This window comes from Lynx canadensis, chromosome X (assembly GCF_007474595.2).
Source record: "Lynx canadensis isolate LIC74 chromosome X, mLynCan4.pri.v2, whole genome shotgun sequence".
Taxonomy (NCBI): domain Eukaryota; kingdom Metazoa; phylum Chordata; class Mammalia; order Carnivora; family Felidae; genus Lynx; species Lynx canadensis.
In genome coordinates, this window is record NC_044321.2 from 49,778,043 (window position 1) to 49,795,318 (window position 17,276).

At 40.0% G+C, this 17,276-nt stretch overlaps 1 protein-coding gene across 2 annotated transcripts in view; it reads right to left on the bottom strand.

The window, feature by feature from the left end:
• Positions 1–16,934, bottom strand: part of ARHGEF9 (Cdc42 guanine nucleotide exchange factor 9) — a 199,690-nt gene extending 182,756 nt beyond the window's left edge. Inside the window, exon 1 of one of the 2 annotated variants that reach the window (XM_030305957.1) lies at positions 16,700–16,934. In XM_030305957.1, coding sequence (XP_030161817.1) covers positions 16,700–16,729 — 30 coding nt within the window. In that variant the 5' untranslated portion in view covers positions 16,730–16,934. The remainder of the gene's footprint in view (positions 1–16,699) is intronic. The other variant, XM_030305952.1, reaches the window with a different exon arrangement.
• Positions 16,935–17,276: the final 342 nt, after the last annotated feature.

Sequence of the window (17,276 nt, forward strand, 5' to 3'; positions counted from 1 at the left end):
GTTAGTTAACATTCAGTGTTGTATTAGTTTCAGGTGTTCAATATAGTGATTCAACAATTCCATAAGTAACTCCAGTGCTCATCATGACACATATATTCCTTCATCGCCATCACCTATTTAATCCATCCCCCCATCAATCTTTCATTTGGTTACCATCAGTTTGTTCTCTATAGTTAAGAGTCTGTTTCTTGGTCTCTCTCTCTCTCTTCTCTCTCTTTTTCCTTTTCCCATTTCTTTTGTTTCATAAATTCCACATATGAATGAAATCATATGGTATTTATATTTCTCTGATTTATTGCACTTAGCATTATACTCTCTAGCTCCACCCATGTCATTGCAAACGACAAGATTCCATTCCTTGTTTATGGATGAATAATATTCCATTGTTGGTGTTGTGAGGATTTCTGCATCTATGTTCATCAGGGATCTTGGCCTGTAATTCCTTTTTTCATGGTGTTTTATCTGCTTTTGGTATCAGGGTAATTCTGACCTCATAGAATTACACTTGGAAGTTTTCCTTCCTTTTCTGTATTTTAGAATAGTTTGAAAAGAATAGGTATTAACTCTTCTTTAAATGTTTGGTGGAATTTGCCTGTGAAGCCATCTGGTCCTGGACTTTTGTTTTGTGGGAGTGTTTTGATTACTGATTCAATTTCTTTGCTGATAATTGGTATGTTCAAATTTTCTATTTCTTCCACTTTCAGTTTTGGTAGGTTATATGTTTCTAGGATTTTATACATTTCTTCTAGGTTATCCAATTTGTTGGCATATAGTTTTTCATAATATTCTCTTAAAATTGTTTGTATTTCTGTGGTATTGGTTGTTATTACTCCTCTATCATTTGAGACTTTGAGTCCTTTCTCTTTTTTTATGGATAAATCTGGCTAGAGGTTTATCAATTTTATTGATTTTCTCAAGGAACCATCTCCAGGTTTCATTGATCTTTTCTATTTTTTTTTAATTTCCATATCATTTATTTCTGCTCTGATATTTATTATTCCCTTCCTTCTGCTGGTTTTAGGTTTTGTTTGTTGTTCTTTTTCTAGCTCCTTTAGGTGTAAGGCTAGGTTATTTGAGATTTTTCTTGCTTCTTGAGGTAGCCCTATTGCTATAAAATTCCATTTTAGAACCACTTTGGCTGCATCCAAAAGGTTTAGACTGGTTTTTATTTCAATTTGTTTCCATGTACTTTTTAAAATTTTTTCTTTTATTTTCTGGTTGACCCATTCATTGTTTAATTTAACTTCCATGTTTTCTGGTCTTTCCAGAATTTTTACTTGTGTTTGACTTCTAGTTTCATAGCATTGTAGTCAGAAAAGATGCATGGTATGACTTCAATCTTTTTTAATTTTCTGAGGCTTCTTTTGTGGGCTAATATGTGATCTATTTAGAAAATGTTTCATGTGAACTTGAAAAGAATGTGTATTCTTCTGTTTTAGGATGGATTGTTCTGAATATATCTGTTAAATCCATCTAGTCCAGTGTGTCATTCAAAGCCATTGTTACTTTTTGATTTTCCGTTTAGACAACCTGTCCATTGATGTAAGTGGGGTATTAAAGTCCCCTACTATCATTGTATCATCATCAGTTAGTTCCCTTATGTTTGCTATTAAATGTTTTATATATTTGGGTACTCCCATTTTGAGTGCACAAATATTTATAGTTATTATATCTTCTTGTTGGACTCTCCCCTTTATGATTATATAGTGCCCTTCTTTGACTCTTGTTACAGTCTTTGCTCTAAAGTCTATTTTTTCTGATATATGAATTGCTATTCTGGCTTTGTTTTGACATCCATTTGCATGATAGATGTTTCTCCATCCCCTTTCAGTCTGCAGGTGTCTTTAGTTCTAAAATGAGTCTCTTGTATTAAGCATGTAGATGGGTCTTGGTTTTATATCCATTCTGACACCCCATGTCTTTGGATTGGGGCATTTAGTATTTACATTCAAAGTAATTATTGAAAGATATGCATTCACTGCTATTTTAGTACTTGTTTTGTGGTTGCTTCTGAAGATTTTCTCTGATCCTTTCTTGTCTTTCTTTCATGGTTTGCTGGTTTTCTTTAGTCGTATATTGGATTTCTTGCTCTTTTTTTCTTTCCATATTTATTAGTGGTTTTTGATATAGGGTTACCATTAGGTTTGCATAGAACCTATTCTGCATAAAACACTCTATATTAAGTTGATGGTCATTAAGTTTGAATGTTTTTAATGTTTATTCTTTTTTTTTTTGAGAGACAGAACACAAGTAGGGGAGGGGCAGCAAGAGAGAGAGAGAGAGAGAGAGAGAGAGAGAGAGAGAGAATTTGAAGCAGGCTCCAGGCTCTGAGCTGTCAGCACAAAGCCCGATATGGGGCTCGAACCTACAAACCATGAGATCATGACCTGAGCTGAAGCTGGATGCTTAACCAACTGAGCCACCCAGGTGCCCCAAGTTGATGGTCGTTTAAGTTTGAACCCATTCCCTCCTCTCCTCCCCATGTTTTCAGTATATGATGTCATATTTTACATCTTTTTATTTTGTAAGTTCCTTGAGTGATATTTTACAAAACATATTCATTTTTGCTGCCTCTGTGTTTCTCCTACCTTCATACTTTCACTTTTGGTCTTTCATTTCACTTAAAGATCCCCTTTAATATTTCTTGCAGGGCTGCTTTAATGGTCATGAACTCCCTTAGTTTTTATTTGTCTGAGAAACTCTTAATCTCTCTGTCTATTCTAGATTAGAGCCTTGCTGGGTAGTGTATTCTTGGCTGTAGATTTTTCTCTTTCAGCACTTTGAATATATCATGCCACTACCTTCTGTCTTGGAAGGTTTCTGCTGAAACATCCCTTGATAACTTTATGGTGTTTCCTTTGTATGTAACTGTCTTCTTTTGTCTTGCTGCTTTAATTTTTTCTTTATCACTATATTTTTCCATTTTAAGTATAATATGGCTTGTTATGGATTTTTTTTTTAATTTTTTGGAGGTTCTCTGTGCCTCTTGGATCTGGATATCTGTTTCCTTCCCCGGATTAGGGAAGTTTTGGGGTATTAAATACCTAATAAAATAAATTTTCTTTCCCTTTTTCTCTCTCTTCTTCTACTGAGACTCCTATAATGAATGTTATTAAGTTTGATGGAGTCACTGAGTTCCCTAAGTCTATTCTTGTTTTGCATAATTCTTTTTTCTCTCTTTTTTTCAGCTTGATTACTTCCCATTACTTTATCTTCTAGGTCATTAATTTGTCCCTATGCTTCTTCCATCCTGCTATTTATTCCATCAAGGGTGTTTCTCATTTTGTTTATTTAGACCTTTATCTCTGCTATGTTTTTCCTTATGTTAAGTGTCTCATTGATACTTTCCACTGTTTTCTCAAGTCCAATATCTTTGTCATCATTACTTTAAATTTCTATCAAGCATGTAACTTATATCTGTTTCATTTAGATCTCTGGCCATGGCCTTGTCCTGTTCTTTCATTTGGGACAAATGCCTCTGTCTTTTCATTTTGTCTATTTCTCTCTGTTAGGAAAGGCAGCTAAGTCCCTTCTTAAGTGTAATGGTCTTATGAACAAGAGGTCTCATAGAAGTGTAGTGTCCCCTATTCCCCAGGGCCTTGTGCTCTGGGGAGTGTCTCCAATTTGTGCTGCATGTGTTGTATCCTAGCCACTTTATCCTTCAGGCCAGTTGTCTGAAGAAACTCTCTTTGCCTGTCATGGGCAGTGTTTGGCCCATGGCCTGAATGTGGTGAGTTTTTTTTTTCCAGATGTGCTCTTGTCTGCTTGTGAAATGAGACCTGTTGCCACCACTACAAGAACCATGGCTCCACAAAACTCTCACATCAGGAGTTTCAGTGTAAGCAGGGTTTGGGGCTTGTCTTCTGGGGGAGGGTACCCCTGCAAGTGTGACTGGGAAGAGCAGTTCCATCAGTGTATGGGGGCAGGGCTTGATGTAAGCAAGTAAGGTAGTCAGTGTCAGTGCTGCTGTGCTGTTTTCCACAGTTGGCCTTGTACTTGCTAAGGGGCAGGGGAGGGAAGTGGCACAGGCCAGTTCCTTTCTTCTCAGAGGGGTCTGTATGTGAATGCTGGTTCTGTAGGGCACACTCCAAGATGAGCAAATAACCTTCCCACTGTGTGCCCCCAGGCACTCTTCAAATTGCTGTTTCCAGGCTGTTTGTCCCAGGGCTGTTTGTACTGCTTTCACTCCTAGAACAGCCCCAATGCCCTCTGGGCTCTCCCTGAGCCACTAACCTTTAGAACTCCAGGTTTTAAGCCTGGCTGGTTGCAAGAACTCATGAATTCAGTCCCTCTCACTTTCCAAGCCAATTGCTATGGGGAATCATCATCCATGCCCTCCCCCATGTGCTAGTCTGTTTCTTGCCCTTCTCTACAACTGTAGCTCCCTTCCCACTGCAGCAGCCATTATCTGTTTCTCTCCCAAACTGTGTCTCTGCACTTCCTGCCTCCTTCAATGTGGCCTATTCTCTACCTTTAGTTGTGGAGTTTGTTCTGCCAGTCTTCTGGTCATTTTCTGGGGTATTTACAATTATTTGATTGTTATCTAATTATATTTGTGGGATGAAGCAAGCATAGGGTCACCCTACTCTGCTGTCAGCTTTCTGCTCTCTATTTAATGTCTCTGAGCCTCACTTTTCTCATCTTAAAAATGAGGAGAATGGTATAATGCCTTTCACTTGGAACAAGCCTCATACTCTCACTACCCTAGTTTCCTCATATGTGAAACAGATTCATACAGTTGTTGATGAGGGTTTAAAGAATCAATACATGCAAAGCAATTAGAACAATGCTGGCACACAATAATTCTCAATAAATACTAACAAATACTATAATTTAGGGTTTGAATACTATCTCTGCCCCTAACTTTAGGCAAATCATATACTCTTTAACCCTCAGTTTCCACATCTATAAACAGGAGAAACAAATAATACCTACCAAAGAAATGATGAAATAAGTGATTTGAAAGTGCTCTATGGAGTAAAAAATTGTTTAAAATGTGAATAATTGTTTATAGTAGAATAAGGTAGGGGGCATACTAAATGGAGATTCTACCTATTCAAGGCTTCCTGCTGCTACCTCCCAAATTCTGAATAGGCCTATTTCTCATCAGGCTTCATTTGGCAATACATGTGTGGAGAAGATTTTTCATCTCTCCCAGATTTAGTTTCCCCAACTTTAAAGTACAAACACTGTTGTGAGATTTACATGAATTCATGTGTGTGAAGGTGCTTTTAAAATGCAAAACACCAAACAAATGTGAGGAATTATTATTGTATTAAAATAACAAAGGCTATCATTAATTGAACGCTTGCTATATGAAAGACCATACCAAGTGCTTTACATATATTAAGTAATTTCATCCTCATAATAATACCAATAACCAGGTATACTATTTTTGAAGTTTCACAGATAAGGTATGGTGGTTAATTTTATGTGTTAAACTGACTGGACCACCATGTCCAAATATTTGGTCAAACATTAATCTGAATATTTCTGTGAAGGTATTTTTTTGATGAAATTAACACTTAAATCAGTGGATTTTGAATAAAGCAGATTATATTCCATAATGTGGGTGGGCCTAATCTAATAGATTGAAGGTTTTAATAGAACAAAGATTGACCTCCCCTGAGCAAGAAGGGATTCTGCCAGCAGACTGCCTTTGGACTCAGACTGCAACTCTTCTCAGATTGCTGGCCTACCCTGCATATTTTGGACTTGCACCTCTATATTCACATAAACAAATGCCTTAAAGTCTCTCTCCATCTCTCTCTACAGACGTACATATGCACACACCCTGTTGCTACTGTTTCTCTGGAGAACTCTAATACATAGGAAACTGAAGATTAGAATGGTTAAATCCCTTGCCCCACAATTACACAGCTAGTCAGTAGCAGAGCCAGAAACATAAGGATCATCTTCCTTGTTTCTGCCCTGTTCTGCATCTCTTTCAATCAATCCAGCAGCAATAAGCATTGAATCCATCTCCAAAATTGATGTTAAATATTCCCTCTTCTCCCCAACCTCACTGACTTCATCTCTGCAGCAGCCTCTTAATTGGGCTTGCCATCTCCACTTTCATCCTCCTCAATCCATTCTCTATAGATTCTTGTTAAAGTCAACTTCTCAGATTAATAAGCCAACCTCATCATTCCACTGCTTCAAATGATTCCTATTGTACTTAGAATGAATAGCACTTGCCAGTGTCCAGCACTGTCATGTACACTGTGAGCATATTAACTCAATCCTCACGATAACACTATGGGTAGTACCATTATTATCCCCATTTTTGAAAGGGCATAACTGAGCCACAGAAAGTTTAGGCAACATGCTAGGAAGCAGCAGAGTCAGAATTGAACCTGAGCAGTCTAGTTCCAGAGTGTGTGCTATTAACCACTGAATCATACTGCTTTTGAGGATAGTTGATGCACACCCTCCCTGGGCCTACAAACTCCCTAAGCCTTCAAGGCCCTGTGTGAGCTGGTCCCTCCCTGACTCTCTGTCTTCCTATCATGCCACTTGCCCTTCTCTCCCTGTGCTCCAGTCACACTGGCCTTCTTTCTATCCCTCAAACATAACAAACTATTTCAACCTCAAGAACTATGCACATGCTATTCCTGCTGCCTCCCCTAAACTCCTCAAAAACCTCACTCTTTCTTTATTCTTTTTTTTCTTTATTTATTCTTTATTGTAATCCAAAGTTGTTAGGATCTTTCCCCAAATTTCTACACAGCTGACTCAACTTAATGTCACTTCCCTGGGTATGCCAGGAAGGTCCTTCAACATAATGTTTCTTCATGATGGTAAGGCATCTCAGACCTAGCTGAATGCATTTGTTCCCCCTACCACCAACACCACTGTCTGGTTTCCATTACTGACCAGCTTAATCACTTGCAGAACTAGTCATGCTCTAACACACACACACACACCAAAAATAGCATGATGAAAAAACTTCAAAGCGGTGGGCTCCTAAGAAGCTCTTTTCATTATGTAATGTGTTTGGGAACATTTCTCAGTCGCTTCTCAAACAGAGAGTACAGGAAGCCTTGGGCTTGGGTGGGAGAATTTGTTCCTTGTGAATGAAATTCTTATTCCATCTCTTCATGCTCAGAGAAAAGTTAGGTCTGTTCTTTTGAGGTCTGAATTCAGGGTAGAAGAGATCATATTCTGCCCATCCAAGTGTATAACCCTATATCCTGTCAGGAATAATAATTACTCCTTTTATGGATAGAGAATAGCAGAGTTAATATAGCCCTTTCCTGTCTACTCACTCATGTGATTCTCACAGCAGACTCAGAAGATAAATGAGGCTATGTAATGGTTAATTTTATGTGTCAACTTGACTGGGCCACAGGGTGCCCAAACATTTGGTCAAACATTATTCTGGGTGTTTCTGTGAGGGTGTTTCTGGATGAAATTAACATTTGAATCCATAGATTAAGTAAAGCAGAGTGTCCTCTCCAATGTGGGTGGGTTCCTTTGAATCAATTGAAGACCTAAATAAACCAAAAAGGCTGAGTAAGAGGGAACTCCTCCTGCCTGATGGCTTAAGCTGGGACATCGTGTGTGTGTGTGTGTGTGTGTGTGTGTGTGTGTGTGTGTTGCTTCCAGGTATCAAATGCAACCTTTCCCATGCTCTTACCCTCTCCATCTGTGCCACAAAAGGGACCCTCCACCACTCAGTCTTATCATGTCATTGCCCTACCTAACAAGGCAAAGCTTCTAAGCCTGGCATTCAAGGTCTTTCTTGATGTGGCCCCAGTTCATCTGGCAATAATTACTGGATCCAACCACACCACAGCACTCATAGTTTATTTCAAGAATATATGATTCCTTTCATGCCTCCGTTCTTTGCCTAATGTTGTTCCCTGTGCTGGGAACATTTCTTGCCTCACTAACTATGTCTATTCTCCACATCAAGCCAACTCTATCATTTGAAAGGCTTGACAGTACACCTTAAATACTTTCTATTCTAGAAATCCCTGCCTAATCCTTTGAATCCCCTCAACCATGTTCCTACTCCCCTCTACTCCCACATCACCATCTTTGTACTTCTTATAGCATTTCACCCAGGCTGACTTATGGCTCCCCTACTGAATTATAAGCTCCTGAAAGCATAAACCACATCTTGTCTTGACTATCCCATACCTCAGCCTGATATAGTGCCCTGGAAAGAGTAGCTGCTTGATAAACATCCATTTTCTTAAATGACCTGTTGAAATCCACTGCAGCATTGTTTATCAGGCAAATGACTGGAGACAAACTAATTGGCCATCAATAAAGGACCCAATAGAATCCTGTGTAGCCATACAAAAGGAGGCATATCTGCATGTACTGATATGAGATAATCTTCAAGAATATTGTTAATTGAAAAAAAGAGTCAAGCACAGACTGTTGAATAATGCTACTAACTGTATGAAGAGAAGAAAGTGTCTGTCTGTGTGTGTGTGTGTGTGTATACATAAGTAAAATCTTATAAAGGCATGGAATATAGATATACAAACACTTAAGAAACTTATAACAGTGGTTATCTCTAGACGACGTGACTAAGAACCAGGGGAAGGAGAAAGACTTATGAAGACTTAATTTTTACCTCAATCCCTTCTCTGCTCTTTAAATTTTGCATCAAGTGCATATATTACCTATTCAGGATAAATAAATTTTGTCATGCCCCTATTACATGGGGGAGGGAACATATTGAGATGTTATTAAGTATTGACATAAATTTCTTTTTCAGATTAGCTAGAAAGGACCCTGAGGAATGTAATATAATTAGTTGACGATTGTAATCAAATGAAGTTGTGGTTCTGAGCCAACTGGGATGGGCTCTGGCTCTGAAGGGAATATAAAAATAAAAAAAAATAAACCTTTTTATAGCTTTACTCTGCTCCAGGCATTGTTCACAGTACCTTACATGCATTCACTCATTTAACCTTCACAACACTCTCAAATGGGTAGTTACCACCATCTTTCCAACTTTAAAAATAAGGGGCCTGAGGAGTTAAGTAAGCTGCCTAAGACCAAACAAACAATAAGCAGCCAGAGCAAGTATTTGAATGCAGGGAATCAGGTTCCAGGGTCTGTACTCCTAAACATTACACTATGTTGCTAACACCAACACAGAGTGATGAAAGCTAGAGAACTCTGCTGTATCACCAGCACCTAGCAGTTTATAAACAATCAATAAATACATTGGATAAATGTGTGAATAGATGGATGGACCAATAATTGGATGTGTGCATGGGTGAGTAAATCAATGAGGGGATGAGGGATGTATAGAGGGATAGGGGTGTGTGAATGGGTTGTAGCTAGGTGGGTGGGTTGTGGAAAGAGTAAGGCTTTTTTAATCAGATCTTGATTTGAAATCTGATGTTTCCCTTTATTTAACCTTGAGCAAGATACTTATATTCTCTATCCCTGTTTCTAAGCTGGACCAGGCTATGAACTCTGAGAGGCAGGGACATTTTTCTGGTTTTTTGTTTGTTTGTTTGTTTGTTTGTTTGTTTTTTCCCTGCTATACCATACCACTGTACCCCCAATGACTAGAAGAGTGCCTGTAACATAGTATGTTCTCAGCAAATATTTTTTAGATGAACTTATTAACTAACAAATGTGGATATTAAAACCCATTTTGTAGGGGCTAATATGAGGACTAACTGAGATAACATTTAGTATACCTGGCATATAATAGGTGAGCTTCCCTTCCCTTGCCCCCCTGCTAATGAGGGTTGCAGAAAGCACACTTAACTGGGAATTGAGATATGTGGATTATTTTCCCAGTTACTGAGCAGCTGTATGGTCTTGAGTCAAGCACCCTCCCTCTCTGACACTCAAATTTCCCAATCTATAAAATGAGTGGTATTCAACATTTTGTGTAGGAGATAGGGGGGAATACAGGGCAAACAAAACCCTTTTCCAAAATCTTAAGCAACAATACAACATATAAAGCAAAAACCCAGGTGCTCTTGACAGATCAAAGGTGAGAGACCCACATTCCTGGTTACTCCTACCCACATCTTAGAGTGGACTGGGCCTGCTCTAGCTTGGGAGAATACTTCAAAAGAAAGAAAGAGAAAGAAAGAAAGAAAGAAAGAAAGAAAGAAAGAAAGAAAGAAAGAAAGAAAAGGCTCAAATTTTGTTCCCATCATTCATTTTATCAGGCTGAACTGCATTTTGAAATACTTGGTAGTTCATCTACTGTCAGAACTTAACTGTCACTAATACCTCCCAATCCTCTGAGCTCAATATGTAGATCATCAACTGCCTATTGGATATGTCGTTATGAGTCTGTCCAAGCATCTCAGACTCAACATAGCTCAGACTGTGCTTGTCATCTCCCCTCTCCAATCCCTCCCTAAACACTGGTTCTTAATTTGCATTCCCCATTTCTGTGATGGATATAACTGTTCATTTGGTCTCACAAGAAGACTCTGTCACTGGGAGGAAGCAAGAGAGGACTAGAGTATGTCAAGTCTTGATTGATCCTTCACCAGATTGATGGCAGTGTTTTTACTATTGGCCATATCCATCAGGCTATGGCTCATAATCCAAAGCCAAATTCAAATTCTGAGATTCTGCATTTTTACATTGGCAAACATACATGTGAATTAACTGTGACAATGACTGCAGGTCATCTCCTCACAGTCCATTCTCCTCTTCTCCCTTTGTATCAGAAACCTTGCCCCTGATCATTGGCTGTGCACATTGCCTCCCAGTTTACATGACTACTTTCCAAGTTTCCATTGCAACTGGAAGCATCCATGTGACTCAGTTCTGACCAATGAGATATGAGGAGAAATATTAAATAGGACTTCTAGAAATATTTCTTTAAAAAGCATAGCCAAATTTGTTTCCTCTTGTTTTGAACCTTCCAGTTGCCTAGAAAGTGGATGGTTTGTTTTTTTTTTTTTTTTTTTTTTTTTTTTTTTTTTTTTTTTTTTATGAAGTTTATTGACAAATTGGTTTCCATACAACACCCAGTGCTCATCCCAAAAGGTGCCCTCCTCAATACCCATCACCCACCCTCCCCTCCCTCCCACCCCCTATCAACCCTCAGTTTGTTCTCAGTTTTTAACAGTCTCTTATGTTTTGGCTCTCTCCCACTCTAACGTCCTTTTTTTTTTTTTTTTTTCCTTCCCCTCCCCCATGGGTTCCTGTTAAGTTTCTCAGGATCCACATAAGAGTGAAACCATATGGTATCTGTCTTTCTCTGTATGGCTTATTTCACTTAGCATCACACTCTCCAGTTCCATCCACGTTGCTACAAAAGGCCATATTTCATTTTTTCTCATTGCCACGTAGTATTCCATTGTGTATATAAACCACAATTTCTTTATCCATTCATCAGTTGATGGACATTTAGGCTCTTTCCATAATTTGGCTATTGTTGAGAGTGCTGCTATGAACATTGGGGTACAAGTGCCCCTATGCATCAGTACTCCTGTATCCCTTGGATAAATTCCTAGCAGTGCTATTGCTGGGTCATAGGGTAGGTCTATTTTTAATTTTCTGAGGAACCTCCACACTGCTTTCCAGAGCGGCTGCACCAATTTGCATTCCCACCAACAGTGCAAGAGGGTTCCCGTTTCTCCACATCCTCTCCAGCATCTATAGTCTCCTGATTGGTTCATTTTGGCCACTCTGACTGGCGTGAGGTGATACCTGAGTGTGGTTTTGATTTGTATTTCCCTGATAAAGAGCGACGCTGAACATCTTTTCATGTGCCTGTTGGCCATCTGGATGTCTTCTTTAGAGAAGTGTCTATTCATGTTTTCTGCCCATTTCTTCACTGGGTTATTTGTTTTTCGGGTGTGGAGTTTGGTGAGCTCTTTATAGATTTTAGATACTAGCCCTTTGTCCGATATGTCATTTGCAAATATCTTTTCCCATTCCGTTGGTTGCCTTTTAGTTTTGTTGGTTGTTTCCTTTGCTGTGCAGAAGCTTTTTATCTTCATAAGGTCCCAGTAATTCACTTTTGCTTTTAATTCCCTTGCCTTTGGGGATGTGTCGAGTAAGAGATTGCTATGGCTGAGGTCAGAGAGGTCTTTTCCTGCTTAGAAAGTGGATGTTAATAGATGTCCTGAAAATTCCACACCCATCTCGGACCAGTAAGTAACCTCAACAATGAAAGCCAAATGCTGGGATGGTGGAGCAGAGAAGTTCCTAAAAGTTTCCTGAAGCTTCCATATTGGCCCTGGTATGCTTATCTCCTGACTTCATTTTTTTTTCTAAGTAGGCTCCATGGCCAATGTGGGGCTTGAACTCATGACCCAGAGATCAAGAGTCACATGCTCTACCAGTGAGCCAGCCAGGTGCTCCTCCCCTGACTTCTTTCATGTGAAATAAAACCTGTGTGTTTTAAGCCAATATAAATAAATTTCTGTTATTCATAGCAGAAGCAAATCAACTATTAGACTTACCAATTAGCCATTCCATCTTGCATATGCAGAGATTTCCACCAACTCCAATGTTGTGACTTTTACAAAGGTCACATGAAATTTGGCATAGAATTTAATTCATAATTTCATATACTTCTCCAAAGTAGAGGCAAACCAAGAGTGGGGCAATAGAAGTTGACAACCCTTAGTTCAGGCAATGAAGGAGTGCACTATCTATAAAGATTTTTTTAAAGACTAAAATGTCAAACTGTTTTTGTTGTTGTTATCACCATGAACCAGCAATTTTAAGCAATGTCAGTAATAAAATACTTCTCCCTGAAAAAAACCTTTTTTGGTCAAAGTTCTAAAAAATTGTTGTTACTACTGAGTTTTAAATCAGCACCTTTTATTACTCATCCTTTAATAAAACTGTATTCTACATGGAAGTTGATTCAGTTGCCTGCCCCCATACACAGACTTTACATGTGTTCCTTCAGTTCATTCCACTTGCAAAGCTTTAGAATCACTCAAAGTAGCTTTGGGTGCATTTCATGTCTGTAATTCCTCTGGTACTATATGTTCCATCATTTAAATAGTAGGTTCAAAGTAAACAATGATGGCACAGGGATTGTAAAGTCAAAAAAAAAAAGAATGTAAGTCACTTCAATTCTGCCATTTTACTTGAACAATTGGAGTTTTTATTTGTGCTTAAAATGTAAAATAGCAAAAACAATACAACTGCAATGTGTACTATTTTTGTTCAGTAAGTGTACATTTTAGGTTATATGCGAGATGTTACTGAATCTAAATATCTTTCAAATTGAAGTTTATTCCTCTTTCTCATTGCTAATTAAAAATTAAAAATAAAGCAACAAAACAATTATTAGTCTAATTACTACATGATTATTACTGAAAATAATTTTGTCATATAGATTAGGGAGTATTAAAAATGATTTATTCCGGATATCACATATGCTAAGTATACCACATCTCTAAAGTAGTAATAATGCAATTATTCTTATTGTCCAGAATCCAAGAAAGCAAGGAACTGGCTCACTGGTAATCCACATAGAACCAACCCTCTATCAGCCCCATCAGAGGCCAAGAGCCCAAAGAATATCATTTGATCATTGACTTAGATGTAAAATGTCCCTGCATGCATACACCCATTCTTCGTTCATTATAGCCCCACACTCAGCCATCTGAGAATCAAGTGGGTGCTCAGGAAGGAGAGACGCAAATTATTTACAAATGAAGCTGACTATAGCACTTTCACCCTCATCTAAGCCACCATTACCTCTAACCTGGACTATTGTAAGAGCCTCCTTACACCTTTTTCCTTTGCCCACTACAATTTATTCTGTTAAATTTTAAGTCAGATTCTATTCCTTACCTTCCAGAAGCTACCAATTTCACTCAGATTAAATGTCCCTGGGACATTGGTTTCCTTGCTGTTCCTTAAACAAACCAGCTATGAGCGCTCTCTCTCTCTCTCTCTCTCTCTCTCTGTGTTTCTTATGCTTAGAAACCGCTTCTCTTAAATATCTGCACAGAGCTTGTTCCTCCATTTCCTTCACATCTCTGCTCAAATGTCTCTTAATCAGAGAGGCAGTGAGTCATCTAATATATCATTCTTCCCCCTACTTCTTTTTATCCTCTTACCAGGTTTTCTTTTACTTCTTAGCACTTAGCACCTCCTGGCATACTGTATATTAATTTGTGTAGTTGTTTAGTGAACACCCAGCCCCCAGAATGTAAGATTTATGAGAATTGGGAATTTGTTTTTGTTCAGTGCTGTCTCCCCAGAACCTAGATCAGTGCCAACTCATAGTAGATACTCTATATTTTTTGAATGAATTAACACCCTCAATAGTACCTGCAAAATAAGGTATTTTACACCCATTTTATGGATGAGAATACTGAGGATGAAAGAAGTTTGACAATTGGCAAGTATTTAAGAGCTGAGAAGTGTAAAATCCAGGACTTCAACCTCAAACTTTTGACTCTGAGACCAGTGTTCTCTCCACTCTGGGAAACTGCGTTACAAACAGAAGTTATGAATAAATATAGTAAAGAATTTACCATCAGAAGTGAACTCACAGTTTTTTAACTTTCTACTGAGACAGATTTTATTCTGTAAACTCCCTACTGATGTTTTATGTTCAAGAATCTTCATTTACATGAAGTACAGTAACAATAGTCAAATGTTCTAAAAATAAATATAAATTCCGAACACTTTGCAAATGAAAGAACATGGAATAAAGACCTTTTGACTGGCCACATTATAAAATGGTGGTTAAACAAATACTCCCTATTTTTTTTTTCATAATAAGCCATTAGTCACATTTTATCCAACATTTACTTCTAGGAATCTGAGAATCTCAGACCTGGAAGGAATTTTGGTGAATCATTAATAGCCCCATTTAACAGGTAAGAAAACTGAGGCCCCAAACATTCATACCAAAACAGTAGCAGGGCCAAAACTAGAGGCTTCCTGCCTCTAGGCTAGAATACAGTTTCTTGAACTCTGGCAAATGATTAAAAAATGATTTCATCATATAATATTCACCACTTCAGTCCCCTAAAAATATTATAATACTTCCCCATTAATCAATCTTTAATTCCATAGTCTCCATAAGGTATCTGTTACTTCCTCTTTTCTTTCACAACTGGAAAAACTTCAGATCTCTCAATTAATTTAATCTGTTGTCAATCTTCACCCCTATACTAAAATATATTTAGAAGAGGAGGGAGGTCTCACCCAGACTGAGCTACCAAAAATCCAGGGCTGGCATATTTGTTTTTTTCAGGCAAATTTCATGGCATTAGTTCATCCTGAAGAAAGTTCTTTCTCAATATCATAACTGTTTATTCCTTTCTGTCTCTTTCAGCACCATTTGAACAGAGGATTCTGTGGAGCAGTGGGGAGGGACAATGACAAAGAGATAGAAAACTCCTGTGCTAGACTCAGCTTTTCCTTCATGGAGCTGTGTGACCCTGGGCAAGTCTCTCCCATTCTCTGGGTTTCAGCTTTCCTGGATGGATGACAAGAACTTGAAGGTCTTTTCCTGCTCTAACCTTTTCTGATTCTACAAACACTTGAAACAGCTTTGATGGGACTCTAGGGAAGGAGGGGTGTCTGAGAAGAATCTCTTAAGCCCTGATATACAGGATTATACACTGGAAGCCTTTAAAAACCACTGAAACAAAATTCTAAGGAAACCGTGAAGAAAGGAGGACAGCTTCTCTGAATACAGTCCTATCAAATTGCCTCTTCCCTTCCAGAGCAGGAGCAAAAAAATTGTTAAATATCAGTTTTTCCCCAGCTGCTTCAGGCTACTTTGCTTCAGCTTCGGGTTGTGGCTGGTAGTGCAGAAGTGTGGGCTAGGATTGCCATCAGCACCTGCTAACCCAACCCACATGCCCTCCAAGACCCTCTTTCCCATGGCTCTTATTCCCCAGAGTCCCTGACCAGACTTGAGCTACCGTTGGCTGAGTCAGATAGGCATCAAAATGCAACCACCACTTCCCCTCTGCAAGGGAAGTCATTCCAAGGTCTCCAGATGAAGAAGCGAACACCGTAACATACAATGAACTATGGGAAGATAATACTAAACACATACACACACACACACACACACACACACACACACAAGCACATACTCCTTGGATGAGGGTGGGGGTAAGGAAGAGCTCTCCTAACTGAATGAGGCTCAGACCCATTTCCAGGATGGAGGTTTCTGCAGCTTTCTGTCCTGTACAAAACCCCAGGTGTGTATAGGATGACCCCAGCCCATGCAAGCAAGGACTCCAGGGCTCCCCTATGCAGTTTCCCTGAAAGTCACTCCCTGGCCCTCAAGCTCTGAGACTGGCCAGGGTGAGGGGTACATGCAGCCTGTTTGGAGGACCATGAAGCTTTCCCATACTGCCTTCTTACAATCCCAGGCTTTTTGACTACCTTCTCCCTCTCAAAGCCATACCAGATCACCGGCCTCCCTCGAGTCCCACTGTTCTCAGAGAGACCCTCTGCCAGCCCCCCTTGCCTCATTGGTCTTCCAGGTGACCCCCAATCTTATCCCACTCCAATGCGGGGGCAGGAAGGAATGGATAAAAATACGGAGCGGATGGGAGGGGTCTTTCTTCAGCAGGCGAGTGAGCAAGGGCTCCTAAAATGGCCACAGCAAGCTAGCTAGTGTCTCAAGGACGGCGGAGAGGGTGGTGGGCAGAAGCCAGGGGGCTCCCGGCAGGGCGGCTGGTGAAGGAGCTGGGGGTGGGGCTAGGGAACTGAGGTTCAGACAGGGTTAGCCAGGGTTATATGCACTCACCATTCCTGATCCGCCCCTAATCCACTGCATGGTGCCTGCTTAGTCCGGCTTCGCTGAGGCCTGGGTGGCTGGCGCGGGTTGTCTCAGGCTGGCTGGCTGGGCTGGCAGGGCTGGATCCAGTGAAAGCCCAAGCGCCCCCTCCGCCTCCCCTCCTCCACAGTCTTACAGCCCAATCCCCTCCGCCCCGGACCTCCCCTTTAGTCAGGTTGTTCCATCCCAGCTGGCAAGCTCTGCCTCTCCGCCCTGCAGCTCCAGGGGTGCTTTGCTGGGAAAAGCGTAGGAGGAGGGTCCCAACCGACTGCCTTTGTCCCCTGCCAAGGCTTCAGAACTGGGAGGCGGGGTGCAGGGAGAGGATGGGGGTAAATGACCTCCACCCAGAGAAGGCAGCTGCCACCTCTTCTTGCCCCCGACCCCGTGCTGTAGTTAGATGCTGCTTATTGCGGGGTTCCCCAGTTGTGCCAATTGTGTCGAGTCAGCGAAAAGTCCTCTCCAAAGTTGCCAGAGGTGTTGGGCCATCTTCCGGAATAATAAGATCCTGCCCTGGTGGAGCCTTGCCAATACTCTCTTGCCTCCCTTC